Genomic DNA, 17155 nt, shown 5'->3' with positions numbered 1-17155 from the left:
TATCAAAGTAATCTCTGTCAAAATTATTTAATCAAACAATTATTTCAATTTGTTGATATAAAGCTGCAGTTTTATCAGAAACCAATTGTGTGATAAGTAAACAACAGGATATCAATGAAGATCTAAACACTCATCACAGTTATTTAATCAAACAATTATTTCAATTTGTTGATATAAAGCTGCAGTTTTATCAGAAACCAATTGTGTGATAAGTAAACAACAGGATATCAATGAAGATCTAAACACTCATCACAGTACAATTTATATACGGTACAACAGATTGTTTTTCGCAAGTGTCTAATTCTCTCTATTTTCACCATAGCATACCTAAGCGAAATATAAACGGCGAATATTAGGCGAGTAGATCTCATAATGGGTATATTACAAATACAGTACAATCTGACAAAAAATGAGACTTGCGTAAATGCTTTCATAACTTTTTAAACTAATCATGCCTGTTCATCCATGAACAATCTGAACATCAGTCATATTGAACAAAAGAAATATATAATAAAAATATTAATATATAAAACATATTATTTTATGTTAAACACTATAATTATTCCGTCGATATAGTGGTCAGTGTAAAACACGTCTCTGCTACGATAGGTCAACACTACTAAACAAGATCGACATACATGTAACATTTGATACAGAGTACACTGTTTTAATTTCAAGCCTTGTTCTTCAATAGCGAAAATATGAAGTGGCGAAAATTAAATATCCTATTTTGGAGTACAAATGGCGAAATTGGCGAGTGGCAAAAATAACCTGTTACATGGTGTATATGATATTTAAACACGTAATTACAATCAAATGTAATTAAACTCCATAAAAAATCTACATATACACACCAGTGAGCCTTTTCAAGTGGCTGGAAACATCGAAGCTCTGCATCTTCTGTGAGAGGTAAATCCTCATCTGTTCAAAGAAATTCATGTATTCTCAAAAAAGTTCAGCCACAAGGAAAACTCATGGGTATATTCAAATAAGTCAAGTTTCTGGTAACACTTCTTACCTTTGATATATCTGAGGATTATTCCAGCATTTCAGACCAATTTTATCTAAATCTAAATATTGTGGGTGATAATTTTGAATCTTTCTCTACAATCTCTTCGCTCTATACTCGCTTTATATTTGCTCTATACTATCAAAACTGCTAGCTGTCAAAACAATCTGAATTATTAGTTATATAATCAGTTACTGACCCCCCATAAAGGCATAGAGGGTCAGTAAGATTTATAGGGGGCGAGGGCGTAGCCCGAGCCTCCTATACTTCTTACTGACCCTCTATGCCTTTATAGGGGGTCAGTAACTGACTATATAATGAATTTATCGCATCGAGGACCATTTATTTGTTTCATTAGATCTTTTTTTCCTATTTGTTTTCTCAAGAATCTGAAATCAAAACTAAATCATGCTGGCGAAGTATACAAACACTGGCCGCTTTCAAAATAGTTTGCCTACAGTAGGCCTGCATATTTATTTATGAATTTCTTTCCAGAATCTGCAAATAACTGTATAAAGAACCTGAAGAACAATACCGAGTAATTCATATAGGCCTATCAGCAACCTAGTGTACAGTAGGCCTACCTCAATGCGACATCAGACTGGTTGTAGATATTGAAAGCATCACAAACAAAAGTGACACAAACATCCATACAACAATTAGCGCAGTCTTCATGATCATCTCTGCTTTTTCGCTGAGATAATCACTTAAAGTTATGCCGATAAATTAATTGTAGAGCGAGGGTTGATAGATCTATCCTAGCAACGATATTTTTTTTAACGAACCCCTCCATTTGTTTATGATCGCAGTCAAGAAAACGCTTGAATTCTTACGTTTGACTTTCGCCGCGTCATCAACTTTCAAACTGGCGTAGGGGAAGCAACTCATATTTTAAAAAATGCATTTCATTTAATTTGAAGTATATTCTATGAAAAGATTTTAAATTGATTTTACATAAAAGAAAAACAAATAAGTAAAATATATTTTTACGGTAATGAAATGGTATATTTAGTTGAAGAGACATGTTAAAATTTTGAAGCATTTGCGACAGCCGCCATATTGCAACATAATAAAATTTACTGACCCCCTATAAAGTGTTAGGGGGTCATCACGTGACGGCTCTACGCCAATCATTTGGGGACATTTCTGTCTGAGGTGCGATAAAATATTTTATTCAGTCTTTGTATATTACAGAGTTACCTAACCTGTAGAAAGATATCCATGATGGCGTCATTATTTTGTGAATGAACTCGCATCGTTTTCTATGAAAAGTATGATGTTACACTCGCAAACACATGACAGCATAATTAATAACTACATGCAAGTCAGGGCAGATAACTTTGTAATATGCAAACACAGAATAATGTGTAGTCACAAAACATTTATGTATTAATAATTATTTTCAATACATGAAATGATTACTCACACTTGCCAATGTCGTGTTTGCCATCTTTTGGAGCGGATGGTGGTTTGATATTGTTCAGTACTTTACACAGGTTCGCCCACAGACTACAAATAGAATAGAACACATTCTTTACAAATCAGCAGAGATGAAAACAAAATCTCGAGGCTTAAAGATCCCACTATGACATATATAGTTTACTGATACTGGTAGATGTCTATGATGAAGAAAGTATCGCCTATTCATTACCCGTTAACTTCAGTCTTACGAACAAAAGGGTCAATCTTAATAATTGGAAAATAACATGGTTTTGCAATATCAGACAATTGCCTATAACAAATATGAAACAATTTGAAACTACTATGTATTTTTGCTTTATTACCAAAATGTATATTTTTATTTTCTGGATGGTTTGATTTCCCATGGCTACTAGAATGTTGTAGTGTTATAATCCACAAATGTTCCATATCATGTCAGACTGATATCCACTAAAATTATATGCATATAACAATGATAATAACAACTTTTCTCTTTGTATTAAAAAGAATAGGGAACCAACTATCTGCAAAATACCAAGTACTCTATTTACTTACCTGGATGTTTTCAGGACTGGATTGTACAGGTGTTCTGGGTTGAGTTTAAACCAGTCCAGTAAAAGTTTAACAGCAGGTAAAGTAAAGAAATCTCGCAGCTTCTGCTCCTGCTTAGGTGTGTACTGCAACAGTACATCTAATACGAGGACTGAAATATGACAGAAATTAAGTTATTGTAAATAATGATATCTGAATATTTATGTAGCAAAAGTAACATCCCTAAATATTTAGGGGCGATTAATAATAGTCAAGTGGGGTGAGGCATTTTTTTCAGATTAAATTATCCTTCTTAGATCCTTCTATTTATCATTAAGACTACTGGCATGATAAAGGTTCAATAAACTCAAATATCAATGTTTCCTATTCCACACAGATGATATTCTACAGAACCAGTTATATTGTCATGAATTAATTCTTTCAAACATAATACCATTACTATAAACCTTATTTTCTAAGCAATTTATTAACTCAGTTGTCATTTGATTTTATTTCATCTTTATTCAAAACATTTCTGAGGCGATAATTTTTCAACAACATATGCAGACTTTAATAAAATGACGTAGAATATTCCAAAGTACTGCAAACCAACTAATTTTGTATTTGATTAGATTCCAATTCACTAAGACATAGATGGGTTTACAATGTAATATTTGCGAACATTCAAACATACTTGTGAACTTGAACATCAGCTGAAATGATGTTTCTTCATCTACTGTCAAGGTGTCATAAAGGTGTCCATTACTTAGGTCATCCGCATCAGAAGACAGCTGTCGGCGAGCATGCTGCATCGCGAAAATGTTGATCGCGATAATTTGCACCAAGATACCAGAAGGAAAGCTTTGTGATGTTACATGTGCAGGTAAAGCAGCTACAAGTTTTTCACTCAGCAGCTCAGCTCTCTGGAGTTCTGTGACAGAAAACAGTATTACATATAAGTTGAACTTTATAAATTTTATGTATTGTTAATACATGTACTTACAGGTATTGATATAAATTTTTGCTTCCGAGACATGCATATCGAAATGACAAAGAATTTTAACTACTGACAGACATTAATTTTAATATGTAAATTAACCAATTCATAAAGGTGTATGGAAACTGATACAAACTTACTTACACATGTGTAAAAAACCTGTTATAAAATACCCAAACATGTGTGTTAAAAAGATATAACTACACATACACAAAAAAAAGCATATGTATTTATGAAAATTTATATAAGAATACCCACATCATATGTGTATAACTTGTATCAACTTACCAACACACATAAAAATACCCACACTCACATGTGTATAATTGATATTGACTTACCGACACACATGTGTATGAAGGCCTGGAACTGTAAGAAGGCTGTAATCATTTCACTGACAGACAGCTTCCCCTTTAATTCACACCTGTTAGGTAAACACACAGAAATGAGTTACAAAGTTATGTTACAAGTAATATACTACAGCAGACACAGATTTCTCAAGTTGAAATGATTTTATCCTGAAACTAATTGCAAATTATCAAAACCAAAGTACTGGACTCTACCTATCTGCCAAAAGGAGAGAAGGACTAGGCCAGGGCTGCCCCTTTATTTCTGCACCAGGTATATAACTGTAAGTATTTTAATGCCTACAGCTAATGAATTTCATTGTTTCTCATCTGAATAAAGGGAAGCTTTAAAAAGAAAAATTCAAAACACTAGATTATGTTACATATTTAACATCTCCAACTGTTAATAATATTGTACTGACTGAACATTGATGAGGAGTCTAGCTCCATTTTTATCTACCACATCATAGTACAAACAACTGGATCAGAATAGTCTGATTATGTCACCATAATAAATAGAGAATATTCCTTGTTTTTTTATGAATACCAGTTATATTTCATCGAGTAAGGTGGAAACTTTGATAATTTTCAGGAGTGCGAAGCAGAGATGAAAAACATCAAGGTTTCCACCTACAGAGATGAAATATTACCAGTATTTATCTAGAAACAAGAAATATTCTATTTATTACATTTTTTCTCGCTTTCCATTTATAGAAAACCATCACTACTAGTTCCGCCAAATGTTATTCAACCATTGTCATTTACAAAGTTATTTCCCCTTGCAAACATAACATCATATCTCTATGTAAATATATGACATCAACATCATTTTCGCTCACAAACTAATGACGTAACAATACACATGATATTTTCACTGTCAATGCTGCATTTCGATTGGTCAAAAGCGACTGGAAATATCAAAATTTTGACAAGCATTTCAAGGCCTGTACCAGACAAGTCATTTATTCACAATTCTAAGAATTGGAAAGGAAATCAATATCAATAACAGATACAGAAAAACTTACGGGTCCTTGGCAAGTTTGTTGTAAAGTTTCTCCAGATTGGTAGCGGCCACAGGAAAGGGGTGCCTGACAGCCAGACTGCGGATGTAGTAAAACACTGTTGAAAGTTTGTTTCCATACGCTGCCTCCACTATGGCCAGCTGGTTGTAGGGCTGGCCTAAAGAGAAAATATTTTGTATAGTGAATTGTAAATACAGTATAACCCCTCTAACTTCAACCCACATTCCCCGAATACCCCCCATTCGTCGAACTGATTGCATCGTAAAACCATGTTCCTATATATTCCATGTAACTAAATCCCAGATAGTTTGAACAGCTATTTGTTGAATACCCATTATTCCTCGAACAGAAAATGTACAATTGTTGTGGAGAAAATGTAGTTTTTATTATAAAATAAAATTACAAGACTTCTAAAGATCATCTTTTACACACAGTGCCTGTCTCCTTCATTTAGACACTTAAACACGAGGATTTCCTTAGAAAGTCATGTGTTTATTTTTTTTCAAATACAGAGTTTTCAAATAAGAGTATCAACACTTTTTAAAACGGGGAAGAACTCATATTTGTTTTAAGCAAGTAATGATACTATGTATATCAGTCTTGAGTACCGGTGTATTCAATCCTAGTTAAAACTAATCAATGTCAAGTAAGAGACACAAGACACTTTTACCATTGTTTCATCATAGCTTTGTCTCATATTAATTATCAATCAGTATCTGATGCATTAGTATACATATAAGATAAAAATAAAAAAATCTAGTTGAGTTTACATCTTACCATTAAAAGGCAACAAGTTAGCAGCATGCCAATAGTAGGTCTGAGCCTGCTCTATCTGCTGTCGGTAACGAGCTGAAACACAGGACAGTAACTCATTACAAGTACAAATCCGATTTTATGGACATTGATGCATATCTTTCAATGTTGATGTATGAATATCAGTAACTACTGATCATTTTTAAAAATCATGCGAAATCTTAAATGAATGAGGATTTCGAAAAATAGTTATTTTTATGCATAAAACCCTAATAATGTTTACAATTATATCTTGATGAGTATAGGCTGATCTGAAATATTTATAAGAGAATATCAATGTTTGGCCATGTCCTAGTCATGTATACAGACCTATGTCCCCCAAGTGAACCAGGCAGTGCTGACAGATATACAGACAGGAACTTTTCTTTGGGGGCGTTATCTTCACTTTCAGCGGTATTTTCTCTGTGAAATAACAACAGGAAAATTAAAAACATTTAGTCATCAATAATACCAGATTTACTTTTCAGTTGTTACTTCTTTTTCTATTGGCTGACATAGGTATATACATTCCACTTTCATCACATCATATGGTTTGCTATTTTCACCTTTCTAGTGTGCAGCCAATGACAATACCAAGCAAATATCCCTAAAAAGCCTTGACAATACAACCCTTGTCTACTGGTATATTTTGCCTTCTATCACATTGATCTATTTCCAATCATCATCATTTCTTATCCATGCTGCCCTTGTTTGTCACGTTAATATAGTCAAGTTTTTTAGAAAAACCATTAATTACCATTGTCATTAATTGGTTATCATATGTACATGTAGCATAATTATCATACTTATATACAATCTAATTAAAGATGTTTGTTAATTTCTTGATAGCAAAATCAATAATAAAGTATAGTGGATAAACTATTCCTACCTTTCAATATACCAAAGCAGGAGGATTTCCTCCTGAAAGGGAGATCCAGCTTGAAGGTTGTGCATACCAGCTGCAGCAACTGATAAAAGACAGAAAATATACAATGGCATCTCATACATATAAAACAAACCTATCAATACCATATCTTATATTCCTCTCTTAAGATATAAATTTTAGAGTTCAGTAGATATTAATGATAAAGAGAAATAATTCTGATGTTGAATTGTACAGTATCAATATAAATGTATACAAAATTTCAATACTGATCCGAGACAAAATTTCTTTTCTGCGAGACCAATATCCCTTTCATACATGACACAGAAATGCTCCTCCACAATGAAATTGATAATCTTCCAAATAGAAAGGACAACATCCCTATCAAAATATTTGCAATACAGTAAATAGCCGACCTGAAGGTAAAAGCCACTCGCTGTCTCCAGGAACAAGTGAAGTGTGGCTTGGGTCTCGCCTCTCTTTGGATTCTAAAATGAAAATATCAATAGGATTACACTCAGAGATATAATGTTAGGACAAAATATAATAATTTGATCACATGGATTTAAACTGTTGATGCATTAACTTACACGACTTTTACATATCTATCTTGGCTAAAACTTTGTTTATGAGTATCGTTTATGCTGCCAGTGGTGGAGCATCTTTAAAGACAAGCAATATACATATATAGGACTATAGCTTTTCCAAAATCTTGTCTAACTATCATACATACTGAATTTGATTCATCACAATACTGATTTACTACTTAAGCTTACCTGTTTGTCTTTAGTTTGGGACTGTAGACTATTGATGTGATTTTTAAATGCATGATTCCATCTGCAACAGAGGAAAAAGAAATTAAAGTCTATCAGACTTGCCTGTAGACTACACAAAGACAATTCTTTGGTATGTGACACTAACATACAACAGTTAACACATCACTGACATACCATCTTGATCATTGAAATTGTAATGGAAAAAATCCCTTCCAACTGAAATCAATTCAAGAATATTAAACAGAGTTTATAATTTTTTCAGACTGGTCATGCTACAATACCAAGTATGTATACAATAATTTATCAAAAACTGTATCTCCATGAAGAAATACCTTACTACCATATTTATGATATGACAGACAGAATAGGCCTGTTACAGATTTACCTAAGCAGGATTTTTAAGGCACGTCAGGGGTTTCATTATCTTTCAGGAGAGGCGGTACAAATTGCAATTTCAGGGGGTACTTTTCTATACCATCTGCATGCTATCTAATGTAATTTAGCCCAAATCAGACGGTACCACAGCCAGGTTCAACTGGCTAAAAGTACCAGGTACCGTCTGATATTGAAACCCCTGGCACATCAAAAAAAATTTTGATGAGTCCCAGTACACAGAGAGGGTTCTCCAATTTCTAATGAGTCTCACAGGAAAATCATGAGTCTTTGAACTGTCTAGGTGAGTCCCATCATTCACTCCCTGTTATAAGATTAACTATATTCTTTTCCACAATATCTGGCACACATGTACTTACAGGTCTTGCTCTACTTTCTTATCAAGAGCATATTCCAAGTCCATCAACAGCAGTTTCTTGTACAGATCTTCTAGTCTTTGTCTGGCCACCCATGTTTCTGATATACCTTTGTTTGAATCTATCAAACATAATACAAAGTTAAAAACAGTATATTTATGCAATATTGTACAGTTTTATGTGTTGAATTTTTGTCCTATAAACTATAATAAAATAATTCAGGTCACTGTTGATAGAGCCTATTTTACTTAAACTCCTATAACTCGAAGACCCCATTTTTTATCTACAATTGAAATTTTACTGACAGATTTCTACAGTATCAATTTAAAATATAAAATACATTAATTTTAAATACTTAGTTACATAAGAGTACAATAAACCTAAACATTCAGTTAACTCTGAGACTTTCAATGTTCCATCAACTTCAAGATGAGTGTGACAGATATAGTATAATTCTTGTCATATTTTTTAACCAATTAATGCAAGAAAAAGTAATTAATAAAGTCAGCCATATTTAGGTCTTTTTGTACTCATGTTACATTATAATCTGTTACAGTAAATGTGTATTATTTATATGCCTTTTATCCTTTGAGACCCATTATCATGTTGTGATTCACATGTAAAAAGAATTGCAAGTTCATGTAATATGGGATACAATGCTGATATTAGAGGCATCACATGTTATAAAACATTATCAAATCTATGGGATGGGGGCGTTTATACAACTTCAACTCTTTTCCAAAAAAGGGTAGGGGCTCTTATAGGGGGAGGGGTGCTAATATTACGGCGAATATGGTACATTATCGAATTAAAGGATATATTCTATCAATGACTTGTATAAAAAGAAATAATTATAACTTGATCATCCCTGCTATATTGACCATAACTATTTTTAAGTTATTTTATATACTGACTCACTCACTAAATTTATAGCTAGTTGCTTCCAAATATTTCACCTTACCTGATACACTTGCTTTGAGAGCTTCTGCTTGTCTGAAATATGCAAAAAAAAACCATCATCAAATAGTACTGTATAACATGAAATAATTACGCCATTTGCCCACCCCCTCGAGCTCGAGCTCCCTCCCTTTAGATTTCATGGGTAGAAACTTAAGTTTTGTGGATGTCATATCATAAAAAAAAAAAAAATATGACTTTAATGGTTTGAAGACCGTAATTAAAGCTGGAAATGAATGCAGTATGATAATGATATTGACAAAAAAAGAAGAATTATATTTGAAAATAGCCTTAATGAGTTATTGCTTTTAACTTAGTATCAAATGAAAAGACAGCTTTTGTAGTTCTCTCTCTGCCTAAATACTGTGGCGGGATTGGACTGGTTCGATCATCAATGACCAGGTAGCTAAATCAGTAGAGTCTGGCTAATGTTGAAAGAAACTTGGTTTGAATCTTGGTCTAGATCTGGATGTTACATTTTCTCCTTTCCTGTTACAAATTTATCACTATAGTATAAAAGGTCTTTATGTCTTCGTTATCATTAACACGAAAGTAAAGAGAAGTGTAGTGGGATTGGAATGGGTCAACCACTGGTAACCAGCTAGCTCAATCGGTAGAATGTCCAGCTACTGCGGCTAGTGATCATAGCTACCAAGTTCGAATCCTGGTATGGCTGCTACAATTTCTCCTCTCCTGATTTAATACAACACCAACACTTGCCGACCAATCGGTAATTACTGACGAAGCGAAAAGGAAATGTCATCAGACGTGTTATATCCTTCTCTGTTACAACAGTAGCTAGCTAAGTACTGAAACGGTAAAGCCCTGGCACAGCTAGCTAGTGTTTGAACTTTGGAGGTACTGTGTTCAGACAATGACTGGCCGTCGGCTGTGTATTTTAAATTCTTCCATCACTTACATTTAAAGAGGGGAATTTCCGGATGTCTTTCCGGTTATTAATTCAGCAATGGAAGAGAAAGCTTTTCAATTAGTCTAATTTAGAGTTACAATGTATAATTATATAAAAACCTAAAGTTAATATATATATAGTTGTAAACTTTATAATGTTATACATACACCTTGTGTATACAATCCATAATTACATCCATATAGGATCACATGTAACTTAGTTATTCTTCAACAACATTGAAGTTTAATGAAGATCTATATAACAGGACATGAATTCATGATAACGAAACATGTGCCATGTGGTAATATGTCAACAATGACAAGGAAAAGCTTAAGTAATGTAATATGAAAACTTGCACAGAGAAACACAAAAATGATTAGGTGACAAATAACCCGTAAATTATTATTGCCAGAACAATTTTCTTTGAGTTGAATAGGGACTGCACTTTACCCGTAGAGCAAAGTCATTGATATGATGAAGGGGGCAATCCATACTCATAATTTTATTGCCCTTGTAATCAATATGTGTCCCCTAAAATAGTTTGAACGCGACTGGTATGTATAATTGGGTTCCTACATAATCTGAAAATACCTTAATACTTGCGCTGCTGAACTCATAGTTTGCAGAAAAACTCGAAGTTTTGCAAGTCCCACGAAACATTGCTAGGTGGCCGCCATTTTGGATTACAACAACCGAAACAACGGAAGTGAGTATTTATTAACTAATTTTCGACCGGAGAGGAATTAAATGCCGGAATCAAATTTTGTAAACAAATACTAGAAACATAGAACAATAATCATTATTTTAGTGAAGGCATTTTTTTATGATGATAATGATGATAATATGCTGCTGCTGCTACTGCTGCTGCTGATGATGATGATGGCGATGATGATGATGGCGATGATTACTGTAGACTAGACTGTCATCATTATCAGTAAAATATTTACTAAATAAGCTTACTAGTACCGTATGTCATCATTATCAGTCATAATTACTATGATGATAATTAGTCATAATACCTTTTTTCATAAAATTATTTTCAGTAGGTTATGCAATATACTTTGTTTTACATATATATGTATATACATAAAAAGAAAACACAACTATAAAACAGTTTTTTCCGCCCTAGCGCTTTCTCCGCTCATGCCGGTCTCCATCGCACCAGAGATTTAAATATCATTTTTTTTACTTATATATATATATCTATTATGATAATATATATATATCAATACTATTGGTTAACAAAAACAAGAAGTTCGTGCCAGGTCCCTGTGAATTGAAAGGAATTACTTAAGTTAATGAATGTCCACGAAACTGGACCCTGTATTGATATATATATATACATATATATCAATACAGGGTCCAGTTTCGTGGACATTCATTAACTTTTAAGTAATTCCTTAACTTAAATTTTCCCATAGAAAAAGCATTATAAAAGTTAAAAAAAAAAACTTCAGTTAAGCTAGGAGCCTTCCTTATGATCTGTAATTCTTTCCTATGCAGAATTTGAAGTTAAGGGATTCCTTAAATTTAAGGAATGTTCATGAAACTGGGCCCTGTTGCCTGTTGGTTAGAAATTCGTGACAGGTCCCCATGTTACAATTTACAGTGTGATCACACATTGTCCGGTGATAAATCAAAATACAACATAACGTTCGTAAGTGAAATGAACAAGAGGCCCAGAGGGCCTGTATCGCTCACCTGGTTTTTTTTAGTAATTATCACAAGACTCTGACAATTAGAAAAATAAGCAAAACTGACTCCCAAAGTTTAATTTGAATCACAACCATACATTGATGCTATTGATACCATACAAATATGCTATCCAATACATAGGTTCAGAGACAAAGTAATTTATATGAAAATAGTAGCCTAATTGACCTTTTTGACCCCGCATCTATTGCCGTCTAAGGCCCCAGGGGTCAGCCGTATCATTTGTACAATTTCAAATCCAAACCCTATATGGATGCTACCATTGCATTATGAGTGCTCTTCCATGCTTAGTTGCAGAGAAGAAGTAGTTTATATGGAAATAGCTAAATTGACCCCTTTTGACCCCACCCTTCAGGCCCCCGGGGGGTTAGCCCTATCATTTGCAAAATTTTGAATCCAAACCCTATAAGGATGTAACTATTGTATTATGAGCGTAATCCCATGTTAAGTTGCAGAGAAAAAGTCATTTATATGGAAATTGACCACTTTTGACCCCGCCCCTCAGGCCCCCGGGGTTCAGCCCTATCATTTGCACAATTTGGAATCCCCACCCTATAAGGATGCTTCCAATGTATTATGGGTGCTATCCCATGCTTGGTTTCAGAGAAGAAGTCGTTTACATGGAAATAGCCAAATTGGCCCCTTTTGACCCCGCCCCTCAGGCCCCCTAGGGGTCAGCCCCATCATTTGTACAATTTTGAATCCCCACCCTATAACGATACTATCATTTCATTATGAGTGCTATCTCATGCTTAGTTTCAGAGAAGAAGTCGTTTATATGGAAATAGCCAAATTGACCCCATTTGACCCAGCCCCTCAGGGGTCGGCCCCTTCATTTGTACAATTTTGAATCCCCACCCTATAAGGATGCTACCATTGCATTATGGGTGCTATCCCATGCTAGGTTTCAGAGAAGAAGTCGTTTATATGGAAATAGCCAAATTGAACCCTTTTGGCCCCGCCCCTCAGGCCCCTGGGGGTCAGCCCCATCATTTGTACAATTTTCAGTTAGTAGCCCATAAGGATGCTACCAGTAAAATTTTGTTGAAATCCGACCAGCGGTTATCATCGGCGTAGCTAGGTCTGGATAGGCCTGCATGCCTGGGGGTGTCCAGGGGCGAAGCCCCGGTAGGGGGTATGGGGGGCGAAGCCCCCCAGAAGCTGACGGGAAATTGTTACAATGTAGTAACCATTTTACTTCTTTGGTAACTTTTAACGTATATACCAATAGTTAAATGGAGGTCACGATATTTAGGTGATAACCATGCAAAACTATATACATTATATACATACTAGACTCCCGTGACAAGTGCTCGAACAAAAAACACGGATTTTGGCTGTAAATATTAAATTAGTAAGTAATGGGAGAACTTTGTGTTATTTTAACTGATGAAAAACTTATGGAGAATATTTTAAACATATAAAACATATTTTAAATTTTTAAGTTTACATGTTGGTTTGTTTATGACAGCGAGTCAAAGACCACTGTCAAAATGGTGGAAATTGCGTAAGAAGGGACCAGTCCTCCACCACCTCAATAAGAAAAAGTAAATTTTGTATTAATGACCTATTTTTCAACTTATTCTGTTCTATTTCTAACAATTACAACAACAAAAAAATTCTTTTCTAAATCAAAAATCTGTTCATATTCGTGACACCGGAAATCACGGATTAACACGCGTTTTAACGTGGCGGAAAGCGAACCAAAATTGATCAATTCACTTTTTCGTTACTAAGGCCAAGAACATGTTGCAATTGCTTTAAGTTGTTTTGCTATCATTTTTAAGATAATTATATGTTTTTATAATATTTCTAACTTTTCATGCGATGTTGTTTATTTTGGTATTCGTAAGTGTTTCCCGATTCAAAATCCACAATTGCTTGAGGGATTTTGGTGAAGAAGTCTTCTTCTTTAGTTTAAGTCTAATATTGTCTACGACAAAATTCAAACATATTTAACAACTTGGTAACCGGAAATATATAGACTATTCTAATAAATTTCCAGATTGGTCAATCTTCTAGTCTTTCAAATGTGCACAAAGTTATGTTAGGCATACAGTTGAGCATATCATATGTATTTATACATAATTTATATTCTGCAGCGTTACGCGTATTCAAATGTTGTGTTTTTTCTGACTGTTCAAAAATGTAAGTCAGATTATTTTTTGCATGCTTGAGCATGCAAGCATGCACGGGCGCTACGCCACTGGTTATGGAGAAGAAGTCGATTGTTGACGGACGACGGACGCCGGACGCTGCGGTATCCCATAAGCTCACCTCGGTCCTTCGGACCAGGTGTGCTAATAAATGAAAACCCCATCATTACATTGAGCTTAAACTTCAAATTGCTCCTCTGGGGGGTTACTAGCTGGTGCCCAATCAGAGACATATACCTGTACAATGTATATATCCCATAAATCACAACTCTTTGGGTTTTTTTATATTCACTAGCAATTTATACTGAAAACTTAAACAAAGTAAGTTTAATGTAGTTTTCGATATGGTATTGGGTCGAATGCCTTTTGCAAGCTCCAAGAAATTAGATCGACAGGCATTGTCCATTAACCTGGTAATATCTATTAACTGAAGGGCAGTGGACTGTTTTTGTTTAGCTCTGAAACCATATACTGGTGTTGGTAAAATAATTAGTTACTTTCCATGTGTTCAATGATATTATCTCGAATGATGAATTCCATAATGTTTTTTAATTGTACCCCGGTGAGGCTCAGTATTATTCTAGTATAAAGTTGCGGTGATACATCCGGTATCTTTCAGTCGTGTACGTTTTTTTTAATATTTTTTATTATTGATTACAAATAGTTTCGATTTTGTTGCTGTTAGTTCCTTTTAAGAAGACCCACTACCCTTCCTGAGCAAAATATAAAGGTTTCTTAAAAACATTAATAACATCCGAAAATATATTCCGATGACCTAAGATGAGGTTTCCACACCAGACGTATGCAATGTTTCCTGCGTAATATATGATAACAATGGGGAGTCATTTCGCTGTTTTGTCGTCTGACGCAATGATAGTCACGGTATAGCTAGCCTACCTTTCCAAAACGCCTTTTGATTTTTAAAATGTGAATTAAATCAAGTTTGATATGTAGGCTATAAGGATTTTCCGGGGTTTGCTTTTTTGCAGTTTTTGGTCACTAATTGTTTCGTGATGATTAGATTACCAATATTATCTTGTGGTATCCGAATTGAGGTATATTGGAGATGTTCTATTTAAAATCGTAAAGACACTGGAAATATTAAGATGTTTAGTTCTTTACGTTAGCTATATCTTGGTATGTTACTTTTGTGGCCGATCTCTATGATTTTTAGCGTTATTCCTTCTTTCATTGACGTTTTTAATTATACGTATTGCCAGAATTGTTTGAGTTATTTTTACATCCCAATTCTATCTTCCTCACACAGTCCTTATTTGCCTGTTATTTTATTTTGGCGTTATCCCAATCCTTTTTTGTATATATCAGTATAGTTAAAATCAAAGCCATGCAATTAGATGGAATGATATTAAATTAATATCCTATTGAAATATTAGATGGTACTGGGTATACTTTGGTTTGCTAATGCTTCTCCAGGCTTTAGGAGTTATCTTTCTTCGTACATATTACATGCAGCCATTATAAAATGAATAAATACTAAAACACTTCTCACTGACTAAAACACTGAGGCCATCAGGTGGAAGGAAATAGCATCGTATGGGAGTAACGATTTCCTAAAGAAATTGTTGGTCGAGATCCATCCACCAGATTCAAACTTCAAGAAAACTCGGGACATTAATGTTTCATTAATGGAAGTCTTCTGTCCACATTATGTTCATCATATTGATAACCATGGTGACATGCGATTGTTTTCTACTTTCGGAAGACTCCGTCTCTTATCGAACCAAGTGACATTGAATGAAGGTCAAGGTTATTCAACTGAACAAACTCCGTCAGAGCTTCTTGGTATTAACGAAGCTGACATAAAAAAAGTTATAAGTTGTAACTGCCTGACCAGATAAATTTTAAGTATCATATTTACTTTATAATAATCCTTCTGGATACAATGTTGATAAACACCATCATGTAGGTCATCTATCTTGATTTAAAAGAGTTTTGAAAACATAATGCGACATAAACGCCGAAATCATTCATATTTCAGGTCACATAGAATTAGCACTCAAACGAGTGTCAAACAAAGAAGTTTTAAACAAAAATCAAAATGCCAGTGGCGTAGCGCCCGTGCATGCTTGCATGCTCAAGCATGCAAAAAATAATCTGACTTACATTTTTGAACAGTCAGAAAAAACACAACATTTGAATACGCGTAACGCTGCAGAATATAAATTATGTATAAATACATATGATATGCTCAACTGTATGCCTAACATAACTTTGTGCACATTTGAAAGACTAGAAGATTGGCCAATCTGGAAATTTATTAGAATAGTCTATATATTTCCGGTTACCAAGTTGTTAAATATGTTTGAATTTTGTCGTAGACAATATTAGACTTAAACTAAAGAAGAAGACTTCTTCACCAAAATCCCTCAAGCAATTATGGATTTTGAATCGGGAAACACTTACGAATACCAAAATAAACAACATCGCATGAAAAGTTAGAAATATTATAAAAACATATAATTATCTTAAAAATGATAGCAAAACAACTTAAAGCAATTGCAACATGTTCTTGGCCTTAGTAACGAAAAAGTGAATTGATCAATTTTGGTTCGCTTTCCGCCACGTTAAAACGCGTGTTAATCCGTGATTTCCGGTGTCACGAATATGAACAGATTTTTGATTTAGAAAAGAATTTTTGTTGTTGTAATTGTTAGAAATAGAACAGAATAAGTTGAAAAATAGGTCATTAATACAAAATTTACTTTTTCTTATTGAGGTGGTGGAGGACTGGTCCCTTCTTACGCAATTTCCACCATTTTGACAGTGGTCTTTGACTCGCTGTCATAAACAAACCAACATGTAAACTTAAAAATTTAAAATATGTTTTATATGTTTAAAATATTCTCCATAAG

At 34.1% G+C, this 17155-nt stretch overlaps 1 protein-coding gene across 1 annotated transcript in view; it reads right to left on the bottom strand.

Moving 5' to 3' along the window:
* LOC138321114 (nonsense-mediated mRNA decay factor SMG7-like) overlaps window positions 1-11107 on the bottom strand; it is a 29969-nt gene extending 18862 nt beyond the window's left edge. Inside the window, exons 1-14 of the mRNA XM_069264557.1 lie at window positions 11005-11107; window positions 9508-9539; window positions 8550-8667; window positions 7798-7858; window positions 7438-7509; window positions 7028-7106; window positions 6469-6561; window positions 6124-6195; window positions 5350-5503; window positions 4319-4401; window positions 3675-3911; window positions 3005-3152; window positions 2436-2518; window positions 855-921 (exon numbers count right to left, since the gene is read on the bottom strand). Coding sequence (XP_069120658.1) covers window positions 855-921; window positions 2436-2518; window positions 3005-3152; window positions 3675-3911; window positions 4319-4401; window positions 5350-5503; window positions 6124-6195; window positions 6469-6561; window positions 7028-7106; window positions 7438-7509; window positions 7798-7858; window positions 8550-8667; window positions 9508-9539; window positions 11005-11030 — 1325 coding nt within the window. The 5' untranslated portion in view covers window positions 11031-11107. The remainder of the gene's footprint in view (window positions 1-854; window positions 922-2435; window positions 2519-3004; window positions 3153-3674; window positions 3912-4318; window positions 4402-5349; window positions 5504-6123; window positions 6196-6468; window positions 6562-7027; window positions 7107-7437; window positions 7510-7797; window positions 7859-8549; window positions 8668-9507; window positions 9540-11004) is intronic.
* Window positions 11108-17155: the final 6048 nt, after the last annotated feature.

This window comes from Argopecten irradians, chromosome 4 (assembly GCF_041381155.1).
Source record: "Argopecten irradians isolate NY chromosome 4, Ai_NY, whole genome shotgun sequence".
Lineage (NCBI taxonomy): Eukaryota > Metazoa > Mollusca > Bivalvia > Pectinida > Pectinidae > Argopecten > Argopecten irradians.
This window is presented reverse-complemented; position numbering and strand designations above follow the sequence as displayed.